The 24,357-nt window shown below is 41.7% G+C and overlaps 2 protein-coding genes across 2 annotated transcripts in view; one reads left to right on the top strand and one right to left on the bottom strand.

The window, feature by feature from the left end:
• LOC307103704 (uricase) overlaps positions 1 to 23,934 on the bottom strand; it is a gene marked incomplete at both ends in the record, with an annotated part of 32,128 nt that extends 8,194 nt beyond the window's left edge. The window contains 4 exons of the mRNA XM_079778213.1: positions 6,128 to 6,206; positions 6,304 to 6,420; positions 12,193 to 12,411; positions 23,827 to 23,934. Of these exons, the coding sequence (XP_079634339.1) occupies positions 6,128 to 6,206; positions 6,304 to 6,420; positions 12,193 to 12,411; positions 23,827 to 23,934 (523 nt within the window). The remainder of the gene's footprint in view (positions 1 to 6,127; positions 6,207 to 6,303; positions 6,421 to 12,192; positions 12,412 to 23,826) is intronic.
• Positions 20,625 to 21,104, top strand: LOC307103624 (small ribosomal subunit protein eS24-like). The gene has a single exon (XM_079778047.1). It carries the CDS (start codon positions 20,656 to 20,658, stop codon positions 21,043 to 21,045), a length of 390 nt encoding a protein of 129 aa, XP_079634173.1. The 5' UTR covers positions 20,625 to 20,655; the 3' UTR covers positions 21,046 to 21,104.
• Positions 23,935 to 24,357: the final 423 nt, after the last annotated feature.

Below are 24,357 nucleotides of genomic sequence, written 5' to 3'. Positions count from 1 at the left end.
CGAGTGGGACTGGACCTCCCATGGTCCCTCCCCGGCTGGCCACACCTATGGTGGCACCGCGGCTTAAAGGGTGTCTGCGGAGTGAGCGGGGTCCCTCCAGCAGATGGGGTCCCTCAGCCTGGCCTGCAGGGATCGAGCCAAAACTGACTCTTCGACATCCCTCGAGGGGTCCTGGATTGTGAGAGGGCTCCCTCCTCTCTGGTTCTGGGGTGCGTCACCCGAGAACCACCGCTACCAAGTCACCACAGCTTGGCAGCTCCTGCGTTAAGCATCTGCCCTCTGGTGGTCAGTACACATCATAGCTACCAGTTGGAGCGTCTGTCCCCTGGTGGTCATTGCATGTCATAGCTACTGGTCGGATGGTCACTTAGCCTTTTATATATATAGATTCTGAAATTCTCATTGGAAGTTATATCTGCAGAAGAATCAAGAGAAGGACACCAGCAATGCCTTAATGCTTTTAACTTGGCCAGGTTTATCAGATTGTAGATGAAGACATGGTTCTGAAAAATCAGCATTTCTAAATACAATATGGAGCTGATCCTAAGTGAGTCTAAGTCCCAAATCTGAGAGAAGTGTAAAAGTAATCAATTAGCATCTGTTGAATGAATGAATGCATGAATGCAACATGTCTGATTCACATCAAGAAATGAGTTTCTCACAACTTAGTCTCTTTTTCTCTAGACAGTTCTCTTCCATTGGTCTTTACCATTTCCCTTCCTGATCATCCCACCCACAACTCTAATACAGAATGTGGCAAGGAGAGGGGGAGAGGGCATCAATATCCTCTAAGAATGTCTTGACTATCAGCATGAGTTTAGTTGTTATCTTTTTCAGTCATCACCTTACTGAATTCTCACAATTCTATTACATAAGTAATTTTACCCAGGGGACTTCTAATCATTTTCCCATAGTGACCTGGCTAGGAACTGGCAGAAGTGGAGTTTGAAATCAATATCCCATTTTGAGATTCCATACATCTCTTCCTCCTTTTTGGATTATTCTCATCTATACAAAGTTTTCTCCTTCCTTTAACTCTCCCCATTTATTTACAATAAGAGGTCTTTCCAGGAGAGAAAGAGGTTGCCACTTCCCATTCCATAGTGTACTTTGGGAGCCTCTAATACAGCCCCAGACTGAAAAAATACCATCTCCATTGTTCTGAAATGGATGTAAAGCATCACTTTTAGAGTGGCTCCTATGTGTCTTGAAAAATTTTTATTCCTTAAAAATGTCCTATTGAAATACAAAGACCCCTTAAAGGACTCTTTAAACCTTTATAAGTTAACTGGAGGTCTGGTACATGAATTCATGCACCAGTGGGGTCTCTTGGCCTGGTTCCTGCAGGATCGAGCTGAAACTGGCTCTCCAACATCCCTTTAGGGGTCCTAGATTGCGAGAGGGCGCAGGCCAGGCTGAGGGACCCCACCGGTGCATGATCAGGGCTGGGGAGGGACCACAGGAGGGCTCTAGGGCATGTTCAGCCCATCTCACTCCAATTGGCCAGACCCCAGAAGCAAGCTAACCTACCAGTTGGAGCATCTGCCCCCTGGTGGTCAGTGCATGTTATAGCGAGCAGTTGAGCAGCCTTAGCACATCATTAGCATATTACGCTTTGATTGGTTGAATGGATGACCGGACAACTGGACACTTAGCATATTAGGCTTTTATTATATAGAATACTATAATCTATATAGGATACTATATATAGGATACTTTTATTATATAGAATACTATAATCTATATAGGATACTATAATCTATTTCCAACAGTAATTCCCTTCTAAAAAAATATCCTATAGAAATAAAAGTGGTTTTGCAATCAGAAGTAGTATTAAAAAAAAGTATTGGAACTCTTGAAGGGAGATAAGAGAAGGTGAAGGAGAACCAAAGGCAAACTTTATCTATTTTATCTTTTCCTAAACAACTGGCCTTTATTGCCAGCATCCATGTAAATAAAAAAAAACTTTGACTCCTCCAATGGTTTTAATCATAGGAGGATTCCTGGATACTGTTGCATAAAGGTTGAGCCCACAGCCTCGGGCCTCAGAATCTCTAAATTCAAATCTAAGTGCTTTCTGTGCCTCTCCTCCCCAATTTATGAGCACTATTACCCTGAGAAAGTTACTTAAACTCTATCTACCTTGATTTTCTCATCTGTCAAATGGAGATGGTAACCATACTTATTTCCTAGTTGATAGATGTCTAAGATAATACTTGTGAAGTAAAATGGCTGCCCCATAGAAATGCTCTATAAAGAATTTTATGATGATTTTGCCATAACTGACTTCTTCTTAAAACTTCAACCACCTGTAAATATTTCTCAGGTTTCACAAAGGTGCATTGGGTTCTGAAAACTATTTCTGATGTGCCGTCACTATTCACCTCTGGCCAGGGATGAGATTTATTCATCTTCCAGGAGTGTCACTCCTGCTAGGAAACTTTGAAATGATCTCCTTTCTTGCTAGAATAAGAAAATGGAGAAAGCAGTTGCATTTTCTAATTTGTTTTGGCCTCAGTTTCACACAGAATAAAATGTCTCATGTTCCCAAGGACAGTTAACTATTTGCTACAGTTCTGGCAGAACACAAACCTTCTACTCCGGTGCACTCATCATCCTATGAACAAAAACAACAACAGAAAACCTATACTCTTTGAATGTGAATTTTTTTCCCTTGGCAGACGTTAGACTCTGGATGAAATCAGAGAGCTTATTTTATCTCCTCTGTTGGCAGTGCCCCAGCTTCCTAAACACTGGTAAGAACCTGAGCCTTTCAAATTCATAGACCCATAAACTAAAAATATGACGCCTCACACAATCTAAAAAAGATTCCAATTTAGACTAACAAGAAGTAATTCAACCCCAAAGACTGTCCCTTTCTAGGTTACTTCCCATTAAACCACTTAATCAGCTTTTTTTTTTTCTGTCTGCCATGGTTATAGTTATGGAATAATGCACAAGGAAGATTTTCACATTTCAGTTTGCTAGAATATAATCTTCTCCAGCTTTTAGTGTCCTCCTACACACTTAGAAGATTGTGGTGTATCTCTCAGAGAAGCACACATCCTCCCCTTTAGTTCTCTAAGGGAAAGAGACTCACCGGGAATTAATAGAAAAGTCCAATTCCTTACCTACGCATCAGGTGTCACAAAGCACAAAGCTTTACTGAGCCAAGAAAAAAAATCTGTCATGAAGAGGATAATTGCTTCCACATTTAACACCTCCAACAAGGACACAAATAGCTAAATGCAGAAAATTTAAGACTATATTAAATCATTCTAGTAGAAAACCTCAGACTTATAAAGTGCTAGAAAAAGCGAAGATCAATTAAATGTCATTTGCTTTGAGAGTCCATTTAGCGCATGCAGGGAGAGCGAAAGCTCCCTCTTGTGCACTTCTGGGTGGGGAGAGATGGCATTACCCAGAGGAAGGAAGTTAACTGGGCTTTTGTACCACTAGGTGATAATCAAGATGATTTTAAAAGACCTTGGATTTTTCAAGAACTCTTCTTTTGGATGAACTGGAGAGCAATTTAGTCTGGATATCTAAAGGACATACACAGCCTTCTTGTCAATGGCCGTCTCTGGCCTGAGTCTCCCACTTGTCCCATCTCACTTCTTAGTCTCTCAGCTTGACATCTCTTAAATATATTCTCCTCCAGGACTTCCATGTCATCATCCCTTCCTTAAAGCCATCTTCCTACTCCCACTAGTTTCCATGTTAATAGATTATTTTTCACAACCAGTTGAGATCTCATCTGCATCTTCCTTTCCTCTATTTAGCCATGAATTTTTATAATTAGTGTCAAGATTGGAAGAAATTTGATAAGTTATAATTCAAATAGTGCAGAGGTTTGGGGCCCAATAGAGTTTAAATTAGTAACTCAACCATCCCAGTGACTTCAAGGCATGGCTAAGCTTGGAGCTCACAGAGACACATGAAAGAAAGAGTTCAGAAGATCCAGGTTCCATATAACACCTAAACCAACAGCCTGCACCCCACATGCAGGGCCCAGCCCTCCTGTCAGAGCTGGGGAAGTCACAAACATAACAGTCCTTATTCCTTTGGCTCAACAAATTTCTTTCACTCTTCCAGATTCTCCTATGGAGCTAGCAGACTTTGAGACAGCCTAAAGTACACTAAATGATGCAGTGGGAGTTTTACAGCAACTCTCATGGCCTAAAACAGTGCTTGAGATTCAGTAGGCTTTCTATAAATGTTTGCTCAATTGATAAGAATGAATCCAGTCCATTAAGAGAAACCCAGTTATATATTCTGCTGGGAAAAGTCCCTTTTGAGAGTTGCATGGTTGAATGTGTGATTAAGTGCATGTGTTTGAGGGGGCAGAATTCTCACCAACCTAGCCAGCCCCCACCAAAAGCCCTACTGAGGGGTTTATAACAACAGCCTTCACTTTGGATTGGTGTGTGTGTGTGTGTGTGTGTGTGTGTGTGTGTGTGTGTGTGTAAAATGATTATTTTCTTCAGTTAAGCCTACACAAGGGTATTTCTTATGACAATAATTGTATATTGGGTTCAACTCACAGTTTCAACTCTTAGATACTAAACAAATGAAGAATTAAAATTTGCTGCCCAAAGAGCACCAGATCCTTACTCTCCAAAGAGGTACAAAGTACAAATGTCATCTTCATGCATACAACACTGGAAGATATGTGTGTGCACTCACATATGTGTGCACATACATACTACCTACTCTTGAGGCAACTGTGCTTCTTGCCCTCCCCTGATCCCTCCAGCCCCAGGGGATAATGGAGGGGCACTGGATTCCAGATGAGTCAAGCTGAGCTTCTGGGAACCCTGCCACAGTGATCATAATACCCTGAAGCTCTGTAGCTTTCTGCAGAAAGAAAAAGCTTTGGCCCAATTATGGTGACTAGTTTTTCCACCCTACAGCAGCCGGGTGACTACAATTCAGGCTGATGATAACTCCTGGAAATTCCTGGAAAGAACAAGGGTGTGAAGAGCAGCCTGTTTCTTATTGTGATCAGAAGAACCCTATACTTGGCCACCCCACTTCCACCTCCAGGGCTCTGCTAAAATATTCTTTACTAGAGGCCCAGTACACAAAATTTGTGCACTGGGGCGGGGGGGGGGGGGTTCCCCAGCCTGGCCTGTGCCCTCTCACAGTGTGGGAGCCCCGAGATTGATTTCCCCAAAGAGGTAGGCCCCGCCCACCCATCTGGGGCTCCTCAATGGATTGCCCCAAAGAGGTAGGTCGAAGCTGGGGGTCCTGCCCCTGGCATCGCCATGTGGAGCTGTCGGGATCCGCTGCGCATGCAGCGTCAAGTCCCCGCCCACCTGCACTGCACGCGCCCGCTGTGCACACAGCTTCCTGGTGATGGATTGTTACGGCGTGAGGGTGTGACGACCACATAGGTTTTTATTAGATAGGATAGAAGTCACCAATGTTCTATTTGCACAGTTCCTCTTCAGTCTTCTTTTCACCTTCCAGTGGCAGAGACTGCTAGCTGTTCACTAAATCTATTTCCTCTTCCTCCTGGGTACCTGGCTAGACTACATTTCCCAGCCTCCCTTGCAGTTAGGTGAGGCTGTGTGATTGGCTGCTCTCAAGTAGAGGTGCTATGTGCTACTTTCAGGCCTGGGGTTATTGTAATTATGTTCCACCATTAATTTTAAAATTTCTTAATAATTATATAATTGTCACTGCTATTTTAAGTGAGGTTCATTTTTATAGTAATAGTATGCAAATAAAATGTCAGGGAAACTTGATTGTTATTTACTAGCTATTTCCTATAACAGTTATTATAATTAAAGCACAGTATGATATTAAAAGTACTGGTCAGAAAGATCAGAAATTTGGGGATTTGTCAGCGTGGGCCTTTTTTCCTTACCTCAAAACCTGGTAATAAAAACAATCCACTCCATTTAACTCCCAGATTTGGTGCAAAACTATTATTTCATTTTTTTATTTTAAGGATAAAAAGTAGATTGTTTTAAAATATAATTTAAAGTCACAATACTCATTCCCATCTCAGATTAAAAAGCCTTCAAAATTCTCTACAGTTTCCTATTAAACAGAGTAACTTAGAAGAAAAAAACCCTGAAATTGCTATAGCAGAATCAAAACATGAAAAATATTTTCTCACCACTCCTCATCTGTTCAACCTCACAGAAGTGCGTTCCAGTGGGAGTATGAATAAATGCATGGACATGCTTAGCTCCATTCTGAAAATTAGAAACCAACATTGTTTCCAGTAAAATTTCAGCATGTCATAAAGCCAGTTTCTTTAATTAAACTGAGAGCACAAATAAGTAAAGTAACCTTTTCAAAACGCTTCCAAGGGACTTCTTCCACATAGACTTGAGCTCTGATGACATGGTTAAAAGAAGAAAGGAAATGTTCACAGATATTCATAGCAAACGTTTCTATGCTTTTGATCTGTAAAAAGAAACAAAATGGAGGTGAGACCAAGATGGTGGTGTAGGCCTCCCACAACCACATCAAAATTACAACTAAAATACAAAACAACCATCATCCAGAACTGTCAGAAAGCTGGCTGAATGGAAGTCCTACACCTAAAGAAGTAAAGAAGAAAGAACACAGAGACTGGTAGGAGGTACGGAGGCACAGAGCGGGCTGATCCAGCACCCATGTGTGCCACTTTTTTAATTTGGAGGGAGATTGTCTTTGCGGAGGCTGCCTGAAGGAGCAAGGGGTCCCAGCCCCACACCAGATGCCCAGCCCAGGGTCCCAGAGCTGGGAAAGAAGTCCCCATAACTAATGGCTGTAAAAACCAGGGCGGCTTGGGGCTCACTGACACAGAGGCTACTGGAGATCCAGCTGCTCCTCCTAAAAGGTTGGCAAACAAACTGAACTTACAAGGTCCCGCTTCCTCTGAGCTCCAGTGCCAGGGCAAGGCTCTCAGGACACAGTCACATATGAGGAGGAACTGGATTGTCTGGCATCAGGGCAGGAACTTGGGGGTGGTGTTCTCCCAGAAGAGGTACTTGCAGGGATCATTGTTCCTATGCTGTGATGTCCCCAGTCACATGGCTGACTGGCAGCCATTTCTGTTTGTTCCACCCTGGTGATTCCCTGAGACCCCGTCTCATCCAATTTCCAGCCCCACCCAACCTGTGTGCAGCAGATTTTGCATATGAATAGCCTGTCCTTGCTCAGGCTAAAATCTGTCAAACAAACTGCAACTGGGTCAGGGAGCCCCAAACCTATAAATAAAAGGCCCAAGACCCAGCACCAGCACCAGCCTGCCTTGCTTCACAGTTGGGCCTCATCTGGGCACTTCCAAACTGGATACAAAGAGAAGGAATCTGCAGATCTCTCTGCAGCTCCTGTTGGGTGGCCCCAAGCATTGGCTGCCTTTGCACCTTCCTGGAGACTCAAGAGCCAGTGTACCCAGTGGTCAGTGTGAGACCATACCAAATTACAACTCTTCACATCCATAAGCAACACACTCAAGGGGAAGACTCAATGAGCACCAAGCCACACTGAAGCAAGTCCTGCTCCATAGGGTGTCTCCTGCACAGTGGCTCTCCCACTCTAGTCACAGCTGGTCCTCACAGCCAATTGGCCTGGAAGTCAATTCCTCCCAGTGACACCAACAGCAATCAAGGCTCAACTACAACAAAACTGTGCACACAGCCCATTAAGGGGTGCACCTAGAGTGTCCACCTCAGGTTATTTGGGAGGCTGAGCCTCTGGGCCCTATAGGACACCTACTACACAAGGACACTCTATCAACTCAAGGAGACATAGCAGCCCTACCCAATACATAGAAACAAACACAGGAAAGCAGCAAAAATGCAGAGACAAAGAAACATGTCACAAATGAAAGAAATGGAGGAAAGCAAACTACTGGATATAGAGTTCAAAATCACAGTTATAAGGTTACTCAAGAATCTTATAGAAACCTCCAAAGGACTTAGTGAGACTTTTAAGGGTCTTAGCGAGAATGCAAAAAAAATGGAAAAGGACAAGTCAGAAATTAATCATACACTAACTGAAATAAAGAATAATATACAAGGATTCAACAGTAGACTAGAGCAGTGGTCAGCAAACCGCGGCTCACGAGCCACATGCGGCTCTTTGGCCCCTTGAGTGTTCTAACGCCACTTCTTCAAAATAGACTCGGCCAGGCCAAAAACCGACTTCTGCGCATGGGCCACGAAGTTTCAATTGCACTGTGCATGTGCACCCACGCATGGTATTTTGTGGAAGAGCCACACTCAAGGGGCCAAAGAGCCGCATGTGGCTCACGAGCTGTGGTTTGCCGACCACTGGACTAGAGAATCCCGAGAATCAAATCAATGATTTGAAATATGAGGAAGCAAAAAACACCCAACCAGAAAAGCAAAAAGAAAAAAGAATCCAAAAATATGAATAGTGTAAGGAGCCTCTGGGACAACTTCAAGCATACCAACATCCACATTATGGGGGTGCCAGAAGAAGAGAGAGAGCAAGATATTGAAAATGTATTTGAAGAAATAATGACAGAAAACTTCCCCTACCTGGTGAAAGAAATAGACTTATAAGTCCAGGAAGCACAGCGAGTCCCAAACAAAAGGAACCCAAAGAGGACCACACCAAGACACATCATAATTAAAATGCCAGGGGCTAAAGACAAAGAGAAAATCTTAATAGCAGCAAGAGAAAAGCAGTTAGTTACCTACAAGGGAGTGCCCATATGACTGTCAGCTGATTTCTCAACAGAAACTATGCAGGCCAGAAGGAAGTGGTAAGAAATAGTCAAAGTGATGAATAGCAAGGACCTACAACCAAGATTACTCTACCCAGCAAAGCTGTCATTTAGAATTGAAGGTCAGATAAAGAGCTTCACAGACAAAAAAAATAAATAAAGGACTTCATTGCCACCAAACCAGTATTATATGAAATGCTGAAGGGTATTCTTTAAGAAGAGGAAGAAGAAGAAAAAGATAAAGATAAAAAATGTGAAAAACAAATACATATCTATCAACAATTGAATCTAAAAATCAGAATGAACAAATGCAAAATCTAATGAACAGAATAGACTGGTGAATAAAATTGAATCAGAGGCATAGAAATGGAACAGACTGATTATTCTCAGAAGGAAGGGAGGATGGTGAGCGGGAAGAAATTAAACAAAGATCTTATGTGTATACTAGTAGCCCGGTGCACAAATTTGTGCACATTGAAAGGAAATTAATTAGAAGGTGGCTGACAGGGCGGGACTGGGCAAGATAGGCCGGACACACCCTGGAGCCAACCCCGCGGTCCCTCCCAGACTGACTGCACCTGCGTGGTGCCACAGCTCGAAGGGCATCTGCAGTCTCTGCAGCTCCGCAGTAAACTAGATTCGGGGCCGACAGTGCCCCAGCAACAACATAACCCACGGCAAAGGTGGAATCGCACGGCACTGTGAGGAATTGGGCTCCCTCCTCTCTGGGGTGCATCACCCAAGAACTGCCATTGCCAAGTCACTGCAGCTTGGCAGCTCCTGCATTGAGCATTTGCCCCCGATGGTCAGTGTGTGTCATACCTACCAGCTGGTCAGGTGGTCAGACGGTTGGACGGTCACTTAGCCTTATATATATAGGTATGCATTACCTATGAACACAGGCAATAGGGTGGCAAAGGCCTGGGGTGGAGTGGGACCCGGTAGAGTGGAGCAATAGGGGGAAAAAGAGGGATGAGTGTAATAATCTCAACAATAAAGATTTTAAAAAATTTAAATAAAGAAACAAAATGCTAGTGATCAGAAATACTTGTCCCACTTAAAAATAATTTTTAATATCTATGGATCTCCCTTTCGAATCAAGTGCTATCTAGAGACAGAGAAATGTAGAATTAGAAAGAATCTTGAGAGCTGACTTAGTTGTTATTCCAATTTTTCACAAGGGCTCCTAAGTGTAATTAATAAATCACCATCACCAAGTGAGACTATCATTTTTTTTTAAAGAAACCTGCTTTGTAGGACATGTGTCAATTAGTAGATGAGCAAAAGTAACTTATTCAGATGCTTCTCGCAGTGAGCTTGCCATCACCTGCACCAGGTACAGTACTACATTATACTCCAAAACACTCTGGTCTCTTTATGAGGCTGGCAAATAGGCCTCCCAGTTTTCGGAGGAAAAATGTTAATGAAGGGTCGCTTCAGCTTTCTTTGCCTTGCAAACAGGCTTCCTATTAACCATCCTCAGCTCTTCACCCCCATAAAGCAGCTCCCCACTTTCACACAAATTCTTCATATCAATCTCCAGGCAATGTTTGATGGTGTTATCATAATCTACAGATTACTTAGGGCTTTCCTATAATTAAGATGGACAATTTATACAGGTTTCTCCAATATAATTCTGACATTTTTGAGACATTTTCTACCTGTTGTCCTCGAATAATTATTAATAGCATCCCATTCCACTCTCAAAAGTGTCCTGGTTTGGAAAATGAAAGGACTAAATGAAAAGATACATACACCCCCATGTTAATTGCAGCATTATTACAGTAGCCAAAATATGGAACTAACCTAAGTGTCAATCAATGGATGAATGGATAAAGAAAATGTGATATATATATAATGGAATATTATTCAGCCATTAAAAGAATGAAATTTTGCCATTTGCAAAAACATGGATGGAACTTGACGACATTGTGCTAAGTGAAATAAGTCAAACAGAGAAAGAAAAATGCTGTATGATCTCCCTTATACGTAGAATCTAAAACAAACATAAAACAAACTAATAAAACCAAGCCAATAGATACAGAGAACAGATTGGTGGTTGCCAGAGGTGAGGGGCCAGGAGTGAGGAGTCAAATGAATAAAAGGCGTCGAAAGGTACAAACTTCCAGTTGTAAAATAAATAAGTCCTGGGGATGTAATGTGCAGCATGGAGAGTACAGTTAATAAGACTATACTGCATATTTGAAAGTGGCTAAGAGAAGAAATCTTAAAAGTTATCACAAGAAAAATATTCTGTAACTATGCATGGTGATGGATATTAACTAGACTTATTGTGGTGAACATTTTGCAATAAATACAAATATCAAATCATTATGGTATACACCTAAAACTAAGGTAATGCCGTATGTCCATTATACCTCAATTTAAAAAATAGGAAAAAATGTGTTCTGCTTTGGATAAAAAATTATACGATCATTTTATCGAACATGAATTAATTTAGTGTTTAAACATCCAGATTCATTCCTTCACTTCTCTTCACCTCTCACACAGTACAGAAAATGTAAGAATCTGTGCTACCTGGCTCCTTTTTTGTGTGTGTGCAGTACAAAAACCTGTTTTCAATTTATGTTTTTAAGAGAGCAATGCCTTTGTCCATAGCCATGTCTGTACTTGCTGGGCCATTCTGATTAGCAAGAGAAAGGTTCAGAGTGGAGATATGCCTTGCAGAATTTGTATTTCAGTTAAATTTGTTCATTTCATGGATGTGGATTTCATGCAAAAAAGCATGAGAAAAGAAGCTTTCCTATCTACATTTCTTGTCTTTTTAGGCTTCTTAGCAAATAAATTTTTTTTTTCTTGAATTGTCCAGAAATCTGCTGGTGGGCCAGGACAGCTTCACTCACACTTAAAGAAACTTGAAGTGAAAGTGCTAAAATATCAGACTCTATCAGTTCCAATGCCCTTTGGAAGAGTATAATTGCCACCATACATGGATACTAAATGGTCATGGAGTTAGGAAGACTAGGAAAGCATTAAAAGTTGGACAAATATATTTCAAATTGTATCTTGTACTTAAGATTTTCTTCTATAGCAACACCAAGAAGAGGAATGGTATTTTCTTCTATAAATTTTGAGAGGAAAAAATAAATAATTAGACTCAAAGAAATGCATGACAAAAATGTGTAAATTTATAATCTGAAACACTCTCAGGACCTTGATTTGTCATGGTCCTAATCAAGAGATAACTGTAAAATTCTTTAATAGGATTCTCTATCTAAAAGGTGTTATCCTCTTAGTGTTGATATCCAAGAAAAGAGGACAAAGAGGTGAATTTAAAACAAACAAACAGAAAACAAACAAACTTTTCTGTAAGACTGGGAACTTTAGAATGGAAAAGAAAACTTTTTTTAATGGCTTAAAAGCAAAAATAAGGTTTAAAAGCAAAGGAAACTTGAAATAAGCAAGCAATATCATAATGTTATACAATAGTGAATCCTGCATCACGATTGGCAGCATCTAAGAATAATAACACATACTCCTTTGAACTTTGCCAAGACGTGAACTGTGTTCTTGATGGTGTCTGTAGGGATGATATCTGAATTATCTCCATGTAGATAATCTTTTTTGGAGCTCAGAGTAAGTTGCACCGAAGTTGCCACCTCTTTAATGCTGTGAAATTTTCCATCTCGCTGAATACGGAGAACTTTTACCATATCCTTTCCATAGCCAGTCCGGACAAACTCCACCTCATCATTCTGCAATGAAAACATAGTCGTTGATAAAGACTAAGTGAAAGCAAAAGGTCAATTGCAACTTCTTTAAGCCTTAATTGTATTATATACAGCAGGTCCTCATTCTGTTATAATTGATCAGATGCCATACTAACTTAACTCTTATTTATATCAATTAACCTATGCTAAAATTGGTTACATAATAATGTTATTTCACTGTAGTTCCAAGAACGCATCAATGTTAAGTGAGGAATTACCATAATTGTAAACGCTGAGAATCAGAGTATTCTTGAAAGCAAGGTCATGTTTTACTTTTGAAGAAGAATGAGAACTTGTATGGAGAAAGGAGAATCACAAGTAACCAATGAAACTGCAGATTGACCTGCACACAGGTAGATGGCTTTCTTGATAATAATGAATAATAATAATAACTGTACTTCATGGGCTAAACTACTCTGTTTTATTTAATCCCTGCTAAGGTAATCCTTATGACAGCTCTGAGAACTAATATTATTCCCATTTTACAGAGGGAGAAACTGAGGTTCAAAGAGTTTAAGCAACTTGCCCTACTACACATAGCTAGTAAAGGAGAGAGCCAAGCACTCACACGCAGGTCTGTTGACTTTACATTGTGTACTCCTAACCACTACATAAACAGCCTTTCTTGTATAAAATGCTTTGACTATGTTAACTGGAAATAATTTTATTCCCTTTTTTATAGAGAGTGATATTCTGGAGAAAATGTCCTGTGATCAATAAAAACAATTTGAAAATTGATTCTTCTACCTGCTGCCAGGAAGCAGCGTAATTAGTGACAGAGTCCAGATTACCTTCAGGAGTGCAGAGCCAGGGCCATCTGACGCAGGGAAAGCTCTGCTTCAGCAAAGAGACACTTAATAAGAGCTTCGTGATTGAGTCATTAGTACTCTTGTCTGAAGCTGGAGCCCTCGCTAGCTAATACATCCATCTCCACTGCGGGGTTCCACAGGACTTGTCCCTGGGCTTTACTGGTGTTTGAGAGGAGAGGCGGGGGGAGCAGAGGAACAGAAAAACTTTTTTTTTTTTCAGCATTGAAATTGAACATTAAAATTGTAATGAAAGAAGGGGACAAAAGTAAATCAAAAACAACCTTCAGTGAGAATGTGGGGAAGGGCACAAGGAAGGACACTGGCCTGCTCATCGCACGTAGCTGATATGCTGAGATACCCCCAGGGCTGCCTACAAATGTTTGAAAAAAAAATCACCAGATGCCCTGGGATTAAAATTCTAGCCAACATCAGAAATTATTGTAATGTTCTGAATCACAATGAGATGAGAGGCTGTCTTAAATCTTGGAGATAAACCCTAAAAATGCGTGGTGTCTGAATTCAATCCTTTCTCTGTGGGAAGGTCACATTTAAGGGACAACTCTTGGAGAGACCCCTCAAAAGCCTCTGACCCAATCGTTGGGAGACTTATCCTGGAAAAAAAAGGATCAATAAGAAAACAGGAGCAGACTTAAGGAATCCTAATAAGAACTATAATAGTGGCAGGGAAAGGGGCATGTTGTAGGGTTATAATGGCTTTGGAATCAGAGCAGGCCCAAATGCTGCCTTCCTACTTATAGCTTTGCAGCTTGTGACAAATAATTTGATGTCGCTGAGCCTCAGCTTTCCCATTTGTACCAATGAAGATAGACGCTCCTTCTTGTAGGGTTGCTGGTGAGTGTGAAAGACCTGGTTCAGTTCCTAGTACCTTAGCGATGCAGAGAAGTCAGCCCTAATAATAGTGGTCACATCAGGCCTGGCTGTGGGCACAGCAGCAGCAGAGAGAGCCAAGGGGACCGGGAGAAGGCCCAATTTTTGGAGTGGAGAGAGCTACCGGTAGCAGCCGAGAAAGGCTCTGATGTGCCTGGAGCAACAAGAGGTTCTACCTGGGGGAGGGAGGCACTTGGCTGGCTTGGGGCCCTTGGATGATACGGGCTGGGATCCAGAACCAAAGTCTCTGAAATTATCCATTGTCCCCAGCGCACAGTAAGACTCAACAAATGTTATTCCTCAGTTCCATCCTCTGCCACAAAATACTCAAGGCACCGTAGGTTAGCCTGTGAAAGCAAGTGGTCCCTAAGTGGTATATATGAAGGTTAAATGGCAGCCACTCTTCCTAGCCTCAGCCTGCTCATCTCTCCAGCTTCATATCTCGCCACATTATTTTGAGCTGCTTCGCTGCCCTGGCTGTGGTTGCCTCGGCTCCGCGTGCTTTTCTGCCTGCAGACCTTTGAATTTGCTATTCTTTCTTTCTTGAACACTCTTTCTCTTCCTCACTGCCCAACGACCAGCCTCTTCACCTGCCTAACTTCTTCTAGGCGTCAGCCATTCTCAGATGTCACTTCTCCCGGGAATGGGCCCGGCCCCTCAGGTCTGGAGTAGGTGCCCTTCTGGGCGCTCTCAAGACAGTTATTTCCTACCGGAGCCTTTGTCAAATTGTATTGCAAATTGCCTCGTTTTGTGTCTAATTTCTTCAGGAATGGTAAATTATGGAAGCAGGAACCATTTTTATCTTAGTTGTTATGGCAACCCCAGTGCTCCGCACAGTGCCTGGAACATGAAGAGGTATTTAATGAAGTGCTTAATAAATGTGTCTTGAATGAATGAATGGCGCACCACCACCTCCACCCCTGTGTGGTGACACAAAATAGTTCATGAAAATACCCCAGAGATTTCAATCAGGAAGAGCTGCTTTAGCTCAATCAGGAAGTTCCTCTTCCTGGGAAGGTGGGGAAGGCCCCTTCTTTCCTCTGATCACCACAGCCTGGAGATCACAGGCACAGCTGGCCAGAGAACAAAGGCCCAGGCAGGGCAGAGCTGAGTGCAGACAGAGTCAGCGATGCAGCACAAAGTGCTCACATTGCTAACAAGACTCAACGCTCCAGCACAGCGCAGCCATCCCAGAGTTCATGCATGTCACACACGAGAGAGGTCAGTGCTCCTTAGCGAGCTCCTGACTAGGCCTCGGCACCCGAGCAAGGCTTGAGTAATCAAGCTTGCTGAGCAATGAGTCCGAATAAAAAGGACACAACCCTCTGAGGCTGGAACGGAATGGAACAGGAATGATGTGGAACACCCAAGGGTCTCTCAGCAGGACCTGACAGCACAGGTAATAGCCTGGACCACAGCTGACCTTGTTCCTTTCAATAAGGCTTCCTCACTTGCACAGTCAGAGAAACCAGAAGTAAGTGCCAGAACCTACTGTGCATCATGCCCAGTATGGTGCAGAGATCCACATCCGAGACCGCTGCACAGTAAAATGCAAAGGTCGCTCTCATCGGGCGCGTGGGCAGGGGCTGAGAGCGTGGGCTCTGGGCTCTGGAGTCAGGCAGGCCGGGTGTGGATCTTTGTCCTGCTACCTAGTAGCTCTGTGAATGGAGGCACATTTCTCCATCTATAAAATGGGAATAATCGTAGTGCATATTTCTTACGATTGCTGTGAGGATTACATAAGAAAAAACATCAAGTACTTAGAAAAGTGTCTGGCAAATAGTAAGTGTTCAATAAATGTTAGCTATAGTTATCATTGATAAATAATAATTCTATTTCAAATTTTGCATCAAAGGGTCCCATGGTTACTGTTCACAATAAATACCCAGACTGTACACCAACCCAGAACCAGGATGGCGAATATTAAAGACTGCTGCTGTGGTGAGGCCTGAGTCAGCCCTCATACTTCTGCTAGGACCTCCTGCCCCGGGCTGTATGGCTTGAGGACATGGTTACAAAAGGACTCAATTTCCTAGAGAAACACTCTGGACAAAATATCAGCAGGAGTAAATCTTTTCCTGGCTCTAACCTGAGAAAAATCCCCTTTTCTTAGACATCTTTTGAAATACAAAAAGGATGGAGACTCATTATTTGCCTGCAAGTAATGTTGGAAGAAACTCTCAGAGATTTTAAGGAAATCATATGAAGTTTCGCTTCTGTAATGAGATAGTGAGTGTTCTCTCACTCCCAGGTCATATTGAAAGTGAAGGAGGCTGTCACTACAGGTCTCAGGGGTCTCAGCCTGGAGTCTGTGAACCTCTACAGGGCCCCATGGATGGATTTGAGGCAGAAAAATATTAGGAAAGATAAGGTAAAACTTTTACAAATTTAAATTTTAAAATAACTGGAATTTTCTTTCAAAAGCAGTATCTCTACCCTCCATAACAGAGAGGAATACAAAAGGGCTAGCTATTTAGGACCCAACACCCAAGTATGAATATCGATTCAGCTGTAGTTGTGCTGTGATAATTGGAAGAACCATGCATGGAGACAGCCTCTGGAATGTGATGAAGTTCTTCTTCCAATTCTCTGCCCAGGTTGGTCCCCTTGCCTGGCTATTTTCTTGCACATTTGTGAACAAAAGGACTTCGGAAGAAAATCCTGAACTAACACAAGAGAAAGGAGCACTCCAATGAACAATATTAATATCACTTAGGTGAATTCTAACAATATGGAACGAGAAGAACAATAATGGTGAATATAACAACCCCAGAGGCAGCTGGTATTTTTTTTTAGTTGCCTAGGATCTACTAAATGTCATATGGGAAAATATTGATATCTAGTGGAAAATGTTATGGGGCTTTAGGCTGTAGAGTAGTTTATTTTTGCCATCAAGGTGGGGCGGGGGTGTGCCCTGAGTTATGTGCAAAGGGTGACCCTAGAGGGATTTGTCAAGCAGATGTTTCCAGGAACAGTACAATTTATACACTTAATATGGTAGGGAGAAAGGGTGACCTGCTACTTAATGAAGACTCCATTTACAGGTGCTCCATTATTTCCATACTTCTGCCTGCTACAAAAGAAGAGAGAGTCGTCACTAAATGTCAGGGGAAATGCTCATTTTCTTGCCAGCCTCTCCAGGGCTCCAGCAGCCTTAGGGGAGGGAACTGGAACAGGGCCCTGAGGTGTCTCTAGATTGGGGGCAGGATACCCCACAAACAAAGAATTGATGAAGACCTCCAAAAAGGCAGTTAAGAAAATTTTACTGAAATGCATACACTAAAAGATATCTCACCCTAGCTGGTTTGGCTCAGTGGATAGAGAGTTGGCCTGCAGACTGAAGGGTTGTGGGTTCAATTCCGGTCCAGGGCACGTACCTTGGTTGCAGGCTTGAACCCCAGCCCTGGTTGGGGCATATGCAGGAGGCAACCAATTGATGTGTCTCTCTCACATCGATGTTTCTCTCTTTCTGTCTCTCCCCTGCCTTTCCACTCTCTCTAAAAATCAATGGGAAAATTGATATTTTTAACAATAACAAAGAAGGTATTTCTTTATTAATGTATAAGTCTTAAAAATAAAAATAATACTAGCAACCATTTAGTGAGGGTTTGATGTGCATCAGGAACTTTGCATATATTACTTCCTTTAATTCTTAAAAAAACACACCTGTAAAGTAGTTATATTATCCAAGTTTGACAAAGGAAGACACTAGGGTCGGGTAATCTGCCAAGGTCAGACAGTTACTAGGTGACAGAACAGGAGGAGAACCCAGCCCATTTGGCTCCAGATGACATGCCCTTACCCACTACCTCAGAGTCTCTACATCCCTTGCTGGCAAGCCCCTCCACTCATTAGGAACAGAAAAAAAAAGCATTCTGATCCCAACAGGAAAGGGGATGGCCATGCTATTGCAGAAACCTATATTTCTGCATCATTTTTAAATTTTCCACCCAATGAGACCTATGGTATCTTATCAATTCCTCACAAAAACCTTGCAATTTGGTGGACAGACTCCCTATCCTATATAATAAAATCTTAATAGGCTACGTGTCCGGTCATCTGGTCATCCATTTAACCAATCCAAGTGTAATCCTCCTATCTAATAAAAGAGTGATATGCAAATTGACCGTCACTTCAACACACAAGATGGTCACCTCCATGTGGTCAAAGATGGCTGCCCCCATGTGGACACAAGATGGCCACCACAAGATGGCCTGCAGGGGAGGGCAGTTGGGGGGGACTAGGCCTGCAGGGGAGGGCAGTTGGGGGGACCAGGCCTGCAGGGGAGGGCATTTGGGGGGGACCAGGCCAGCAGGGGAGGGAAGTTAGGGGTGATTGGGCCTGCAGGGGAGGACAGTTTGGGGGGGACCAGGCCTGCAGGAGAGGGCAGTTGGAGGTGACCAGGCAGGATCAGGCCTAAACAGGCGGTTGGACATCCCTCAAGGGGTCCCAGATTGGAGAGGGTGCAGGCTGGGCTGAGGGACACCCCCCACCATGCACAAATTTCATGCACCAGGCCTCTAGTATGCTAATGACATACTAAAGCCGCTCAACTGCTTGCTATGACATGCACTGACCACAAGGGGGCAGATGCTCCGACCGATAGGTTGGCTTGCTGCTGGGGTCCGGCCAATAGGGACTGAGCAAGATGGGCCAGACACACCCTGGAGCCCTCCTGTGGTCCTTCCCCAGCTGGCCAACCTCCCACATCTCTCCCTGGCCCTGATCATGCACCAGTAGGGTCCCTCAGCCTGGCCTGCACCCTCTCGCAATCTGGGACCCCTCAGGGGATGTTGGAGAGCCAGTTTTGGCCCAATCCCACAGGCCAGGCCGAGGCATCCCACTGGTGCACGAATTCATGCACTGGGCCTCTAGTTTTAAAAATAAACTAACTCACCCTTGCCGGTTTGGCTCAGTGGATAGAGCATCAGCCTGCAGACTGAAGGGTTCCAGGTTTGATTCTGGTCAAAAGCATATGCCTGGGTTGCAGGCTTGATCCCCAGTTGGGGCCATGCAGGAGGCAGCTGATCAATGAGTCTCTGTCATCATTGATGTTTCTATCTCTCTCTCCCTCTTCCTGCCTCTCTGAAATCAATAAAAATATATTTTAAAAAATAAAAATAAAAAAATATACTAGCTCAGAGATGTTAAGTGAGCTGCCCAAAGTCACACAGCTAATAGGCAGACAGGTATAGTAGAAAAAACTTGCTGAGACTGTCAAGTTTTATTTTACTTACACTATGCTAGGCAGAACTTACCCAACACTGAGAGATGCCCCCTCCACCCAAAACATCACTTTTTCTAGCACTTCAGTCATTTTTTTTTTTAATTACAGGGAAAGTAATTAAAGAAGCTCAGATGGATTCTGTATTTATTGCAAGAACGTTTAGGCTGTGAAGGAAGGAGTGAGTCGAAGGGTGATTGGCCTTTGGGGCAGGATGAAAACTCAGCTTCATGCCTTTAACCACAGGGCACTATGTTTGAATTAAACATTGACTAGATAAAGGCTGATGTAGACTTACGTGTGGTCATTAGAACCATGTTGCCAATGGACTGGTTTTAGTCCATCTATAAGGACAAAGAAGCGGGTGCATCTTGGAAGAAAAGGAAACAAGGTGGGAAGGAACCAGCATTGAATGAGCTCCCGTTTATGTGTCAGAGGCTGTGCACACAGCATCTCACCGGATCCTGATAGCGCTCTGTGAACGTGCAGATGAATCCCACCTTTACAAAAGGAAGCTGATGTTCATCATTTTCATTTGGTCAAAACCACTTGGCTAATGAGCATCGAGGGCAGGCATGGAACCCAGGTGTGCCTGATTATTTGTACTCTATCCCCACTGCCTTCCTGACACATTACAAGGAAGTTCTTTATAATGGGATTTTACCTACATAACCACTTTTATTTATTTCTCTCATTAGTTTCAATTCATTCTAAACTCACATAACCCCAAACCCTTTTCCATTCAATTCCTACGTTCACCTATATTTACTTAGCTTCTTCTATGTGACAAGCACCACAGTAAGCTCTCTAGAAACAACAGTAAACAAGACAGACACTGTTCTACCCTGATAGAGAGTATACACTAGAACAAACTTTTTTGGTAAAGAATCAGAAAGCTAGTATTTTAGACTTTGCAAGCTGTTATGATCTCTAGTGCAACTGCTCAGTTCTGCCATAGTAGCATAGAATAGCTACATAATATATGCATGAATGGGTATGACTGTGTTTCAATAAAGTTTCTTTATAGAAACAGACAGTGGGCCAGATTTGGCTCACAGGAGTTTGCTGACATCTACTCTCTAAAGTAACCCAGAAAAGTCATCAAGTAATCAGAACACATTCTTATAATTACTCTAATTGAAAAAATACAGTGAGCTCTGGGTCTATATTGCAGGGACACCTAAGCCAGATGGAGAGAGTTCAGGATGGCTTCCAGGAGGAATCGGCATTCACAAAACCACCTGCACAATGAGTAAGAATTAACCAAATAGCTTTTCCTCCCTGGCTGCTTGAAGCTCAGTCTTCATCATGAATGACACGGTAACCATCCGGACCAGGAACTTCATGACCAACAGACTACTTCAGCGGAAGCAAATGGTCATTGATGTCCTTCACCCTGGGAAGGCAACAGTACCCAAGACAGAAATTCTGGAAAAACTAGCCAAAATGTATAAGACCACACCTGATGTCATCTTTGTGTTTGGATTCAGAACACACTTTGGTGGTGACAACACAACTGGCTTTGGCATGATTTATGATTCCTTGGATTACACAAAGAAAAATAAACCCAAACACAGACTTGCAAGACATAGCCTATATGAGAAGAAGACCTCAAGAAAACAGAGAAAGGAATGCAAGAACAGGATGAAGAAAGTCAGGGGGACTGCTAAGGCCAATGTTGGTGCTGGCAAAAAGTGAGCTGGAGATTGAACAATAGAAGGAGTAAAGATTCTTTGGTGACTTTATCTGTGATGGTTGTGCAGATTTTTCGTGAGAGGATTATATAAACTTTAAAAAAAAATAATTAACCAAATAAAATTTTTCTGGCCCTCTTCCACTTATGTTCTCCTTCAACCACATTTCTAAGGAACAATTCTTTATTTTATAAATATCCGAGTCTTTTTCCTTGTCTCATCCCTTCGTATCAAAATAATTCAAGTCCCCTGTCCTTCCTCCCTCAACAAGTGCATCAACTTTTTCCCTCGGTCTGTCAGATTCTAGATTTTACTCCATACATCAGCAGTCTTTTAAAATTTGAACAAAAATAAAAGTTGAACTTAGATAAACTTTATGATATGTAAATCAGACCTAAAAAGCCTATTGAAAATAAATAAATAAAGCCAGGAGTCTTTACAGGATGACTAAACTTTTTTAAAATATCTTTTTTATTGATTTAAGAGAGGAAGGGAGAGGGAAAGAGAGATAGAAACATCAATGATGAGAGAGAATCATTGATTGGCTGCCTCCTTCACACCCCCTACTAGGGACCGTGCCTCCTGCATGTCCAGGAATTGAACCATGACCTCCTGGTTCATAGGTGAACATTCAACCACTGACCTACAGCAGCCAGGCAGGATGACTAAACTTTTATGAAGCCAGCACAGACCAAAGTCTAGAAAAACTTAACTTTATCTCAGTCTCAAAAAATTCTCACAGATTAAGCTTCTAGGAGCATGAATTCATAGTCTAAAATCAAAAGTACACAATGAGAGAAAGAGAGTTGTAGAAACAACAGATAGCAAAGTGTGACTTGCAAAGTCTTCAGATATTAAAATTATCAGACATAAAGTACAAAAATATATATACTTAACATTTTTATAGACATAAGAGAGAAGAATGAATTTATCTTCTTCTTGAGATAAGAATGTAGCTTCTCTTGAACAAGAAGCAAGGGACCATGAAAAAGACCAAGTAAATTTGAAAAAGAACCCAGTAGACCTTCTAGAAATGCATTGGTAAGTGGATTAGTTATTTGGAAGGGACAGATTAAGTAATAGATTAATGGCGCCAAAGAGAGAATGAAAGAACTGGAAGATAGATCTAAATAAAGAAGCAAGGATTAATGCAGATACACAGGAGACAGAATACATGAAAGAGATATAAAATGTACTAGAAATATATGAGAGCAAATGTGGAAGAGGCAGAATTCCAAGAGATCAAGACTGAGATTTCCTAGAATTACTGGACGAATAAATGTAAACTTTTAACCATAAAATAAGAAGCCCATCAACAAGTGAAGAACTCTTTCTTGCTCAATACACTTGGTCAAGTTACAACGAAGGGATTTTCTACTATTTTTTAGATGTAATTATGCTGTGAGGCAGAGATGGTATATTTATAATATTGTATTGTTTGGGCTCAAAAGGTAGGAAATATTGTGAAAAACATTCTGCCCAGTTTACATTTTCTCCATATACCAAATTCACTGTGTTTCTGTCCACAACATTATTTTGCTATTTTTAGTAAAAGCTGGAACACGTTGGAATCTAGGCTTTAGGGTGATGTTGAAATCCCTGGAGCCCCACAGCATCCAATACAGTGTTCAACCACTAGTGATTGCATAAGGAAGGTTGTTGACTGAAATTGGCATGATCTCGTCAGCAACAATGGGAGATAAGAAAGCTTACTGAAAGCAACATTTGAAAGTAAGTAACCTACCAGCATTTTTCCAGACCTTGAAATAAAATTAGATTTAGCAAAAACCATCTTAATTCAGATGTACCCCAGCTCAATTACAGAAAGGGCTCAGGTTGTAATAAAAACCATCTTAGCTAATATTTGTGGATCATTTTCTATTTTCCAGGCAATGGGCTAAGCATGTAGTGAGAAAGCAGAAATTATTTTCTATCTTATTCAACAAATGTTTAGCCTACATAACTGAAAACAAGATACTTATATTCTCTTTATTCTCTAAATGCATCACTGAATCGTAAGCCTGGTATACTCAGCTATTACCATTGTAATGCCAAAAGGTATTTCAAGATAAATAAAATTAATTTTATTTCATTTTAACTTAGAAAAGTAAACTTCAGGCTATGAAAAATTTAAAAAATTGATGAAAAGGTTGGAGTTGCTGAGATGCCTTTTTTTTTGCTGAATGCAGTAAAAACATATATAAAACAAAATAGTACCTATGGAGAAATGGTCAGAAAAATGTTCCTCGGTTTACCAATTTGGTGGGTTATGCATCTACCAGACACAGCAGAGCCTTGGCCTCAGGGCAGCGAGTCTCGGAGTTAAGGTGCTCCAGCATTACCAAAAACTTCGTGAAAAAGGTAGACTCCTGCGCCTAACTGGAAGAATTCTGATTTAGCAGGCTTGAGTTGAAGCCCAGAATTTTTCACAGACACCATGGAAAAACATGAGTGGGTGGTATAAACATCCCTCACAAAATTCTTTTTTAGGATAAATAGAACCCTAAGCCCTCCCTTCCCTATAAACCCTGAGAATCCTGAACTACTCCCATTTAACCACAGAACTCATCTGATTCACAAGGGTCCAGTTTGGTCTGAATCCTAAAGTGGCTTTGATCTGGATCCATGCGTATAAGAAAGATCAGAGCCATAATGATTTCCATGCGTGGGGTAAACTGCTATTTATTATAACAGCATCTTTAATAACTGATTCAAAAGCATCAAAGAGGAATTCTTTTCATATGCCTATCTACCCCTCCCCCTTCTAAAAAGAAAATGGTCTCACCTTCTTATAGTCATTATGGTAATGCGCCATTTTCTCTTGGCCTTCTACTTCAGATTCAGTCTCAAAAATGAGAAAGACTAGTTTGGGCAAAACAGATATTTCTAACATTTTTTATTTGGCCTGAAGGGTAAGCGGTCGATATGTTTACCTGATTGCATCACAGCCAATTGGACACCAAGGTCTCATTAAAGTATCATGTTGAGTGGCTAAAACCAGGAGGTGGAGAGCATATGTAAACATCTTTGGTAAAATACAACTGAGTTTGCTCTTACTTTGAAAAAACCCTTTGAAATACCCTTCAGGAACTGTTTCCTCAAGATAGAGAATATTACAAGTGATAGATCTTAGTTATTACTAAACCATAAGGTGTTGTCATTTCTATTTAATGAGTAAACCACAAGCATTTGCTCTCATTCATAGAGAGATAATCATGAGGGGGGAAACATGAAATATATTTAATTCAACATCTATTTATCAACATGGAATTCCCTTGTCTACTGAACTTTACATTACACAACGTTCACTCCAAAG

The sequence above is a fragment of the Cnephaeus nilssonii genome (assembly GCF_951640355.1).
Source record: "Cnephaeus nilssonii genome assembly, chromosome: 7".
Classification (NCBI taxonomy): Eukaryota; Metazoa; Chordata; class Mammalia; order Chiroptera; family Vespertilionidae; genus Cnephaeus; species Cnephaeus nilssonii.
This window is presented reverse-complemented; position numbering and strand designations above follow the sequence as displayed.

What these genes read in the sequence shown, in the direction of transcription:
- LOC307103624 (XM_079778047.1), top strand. Translation starts at nt 20,656, where the DNA reads ATGAATGACACGGTAACCATCCGGACCAGGAACTTCATGACCAACAGA.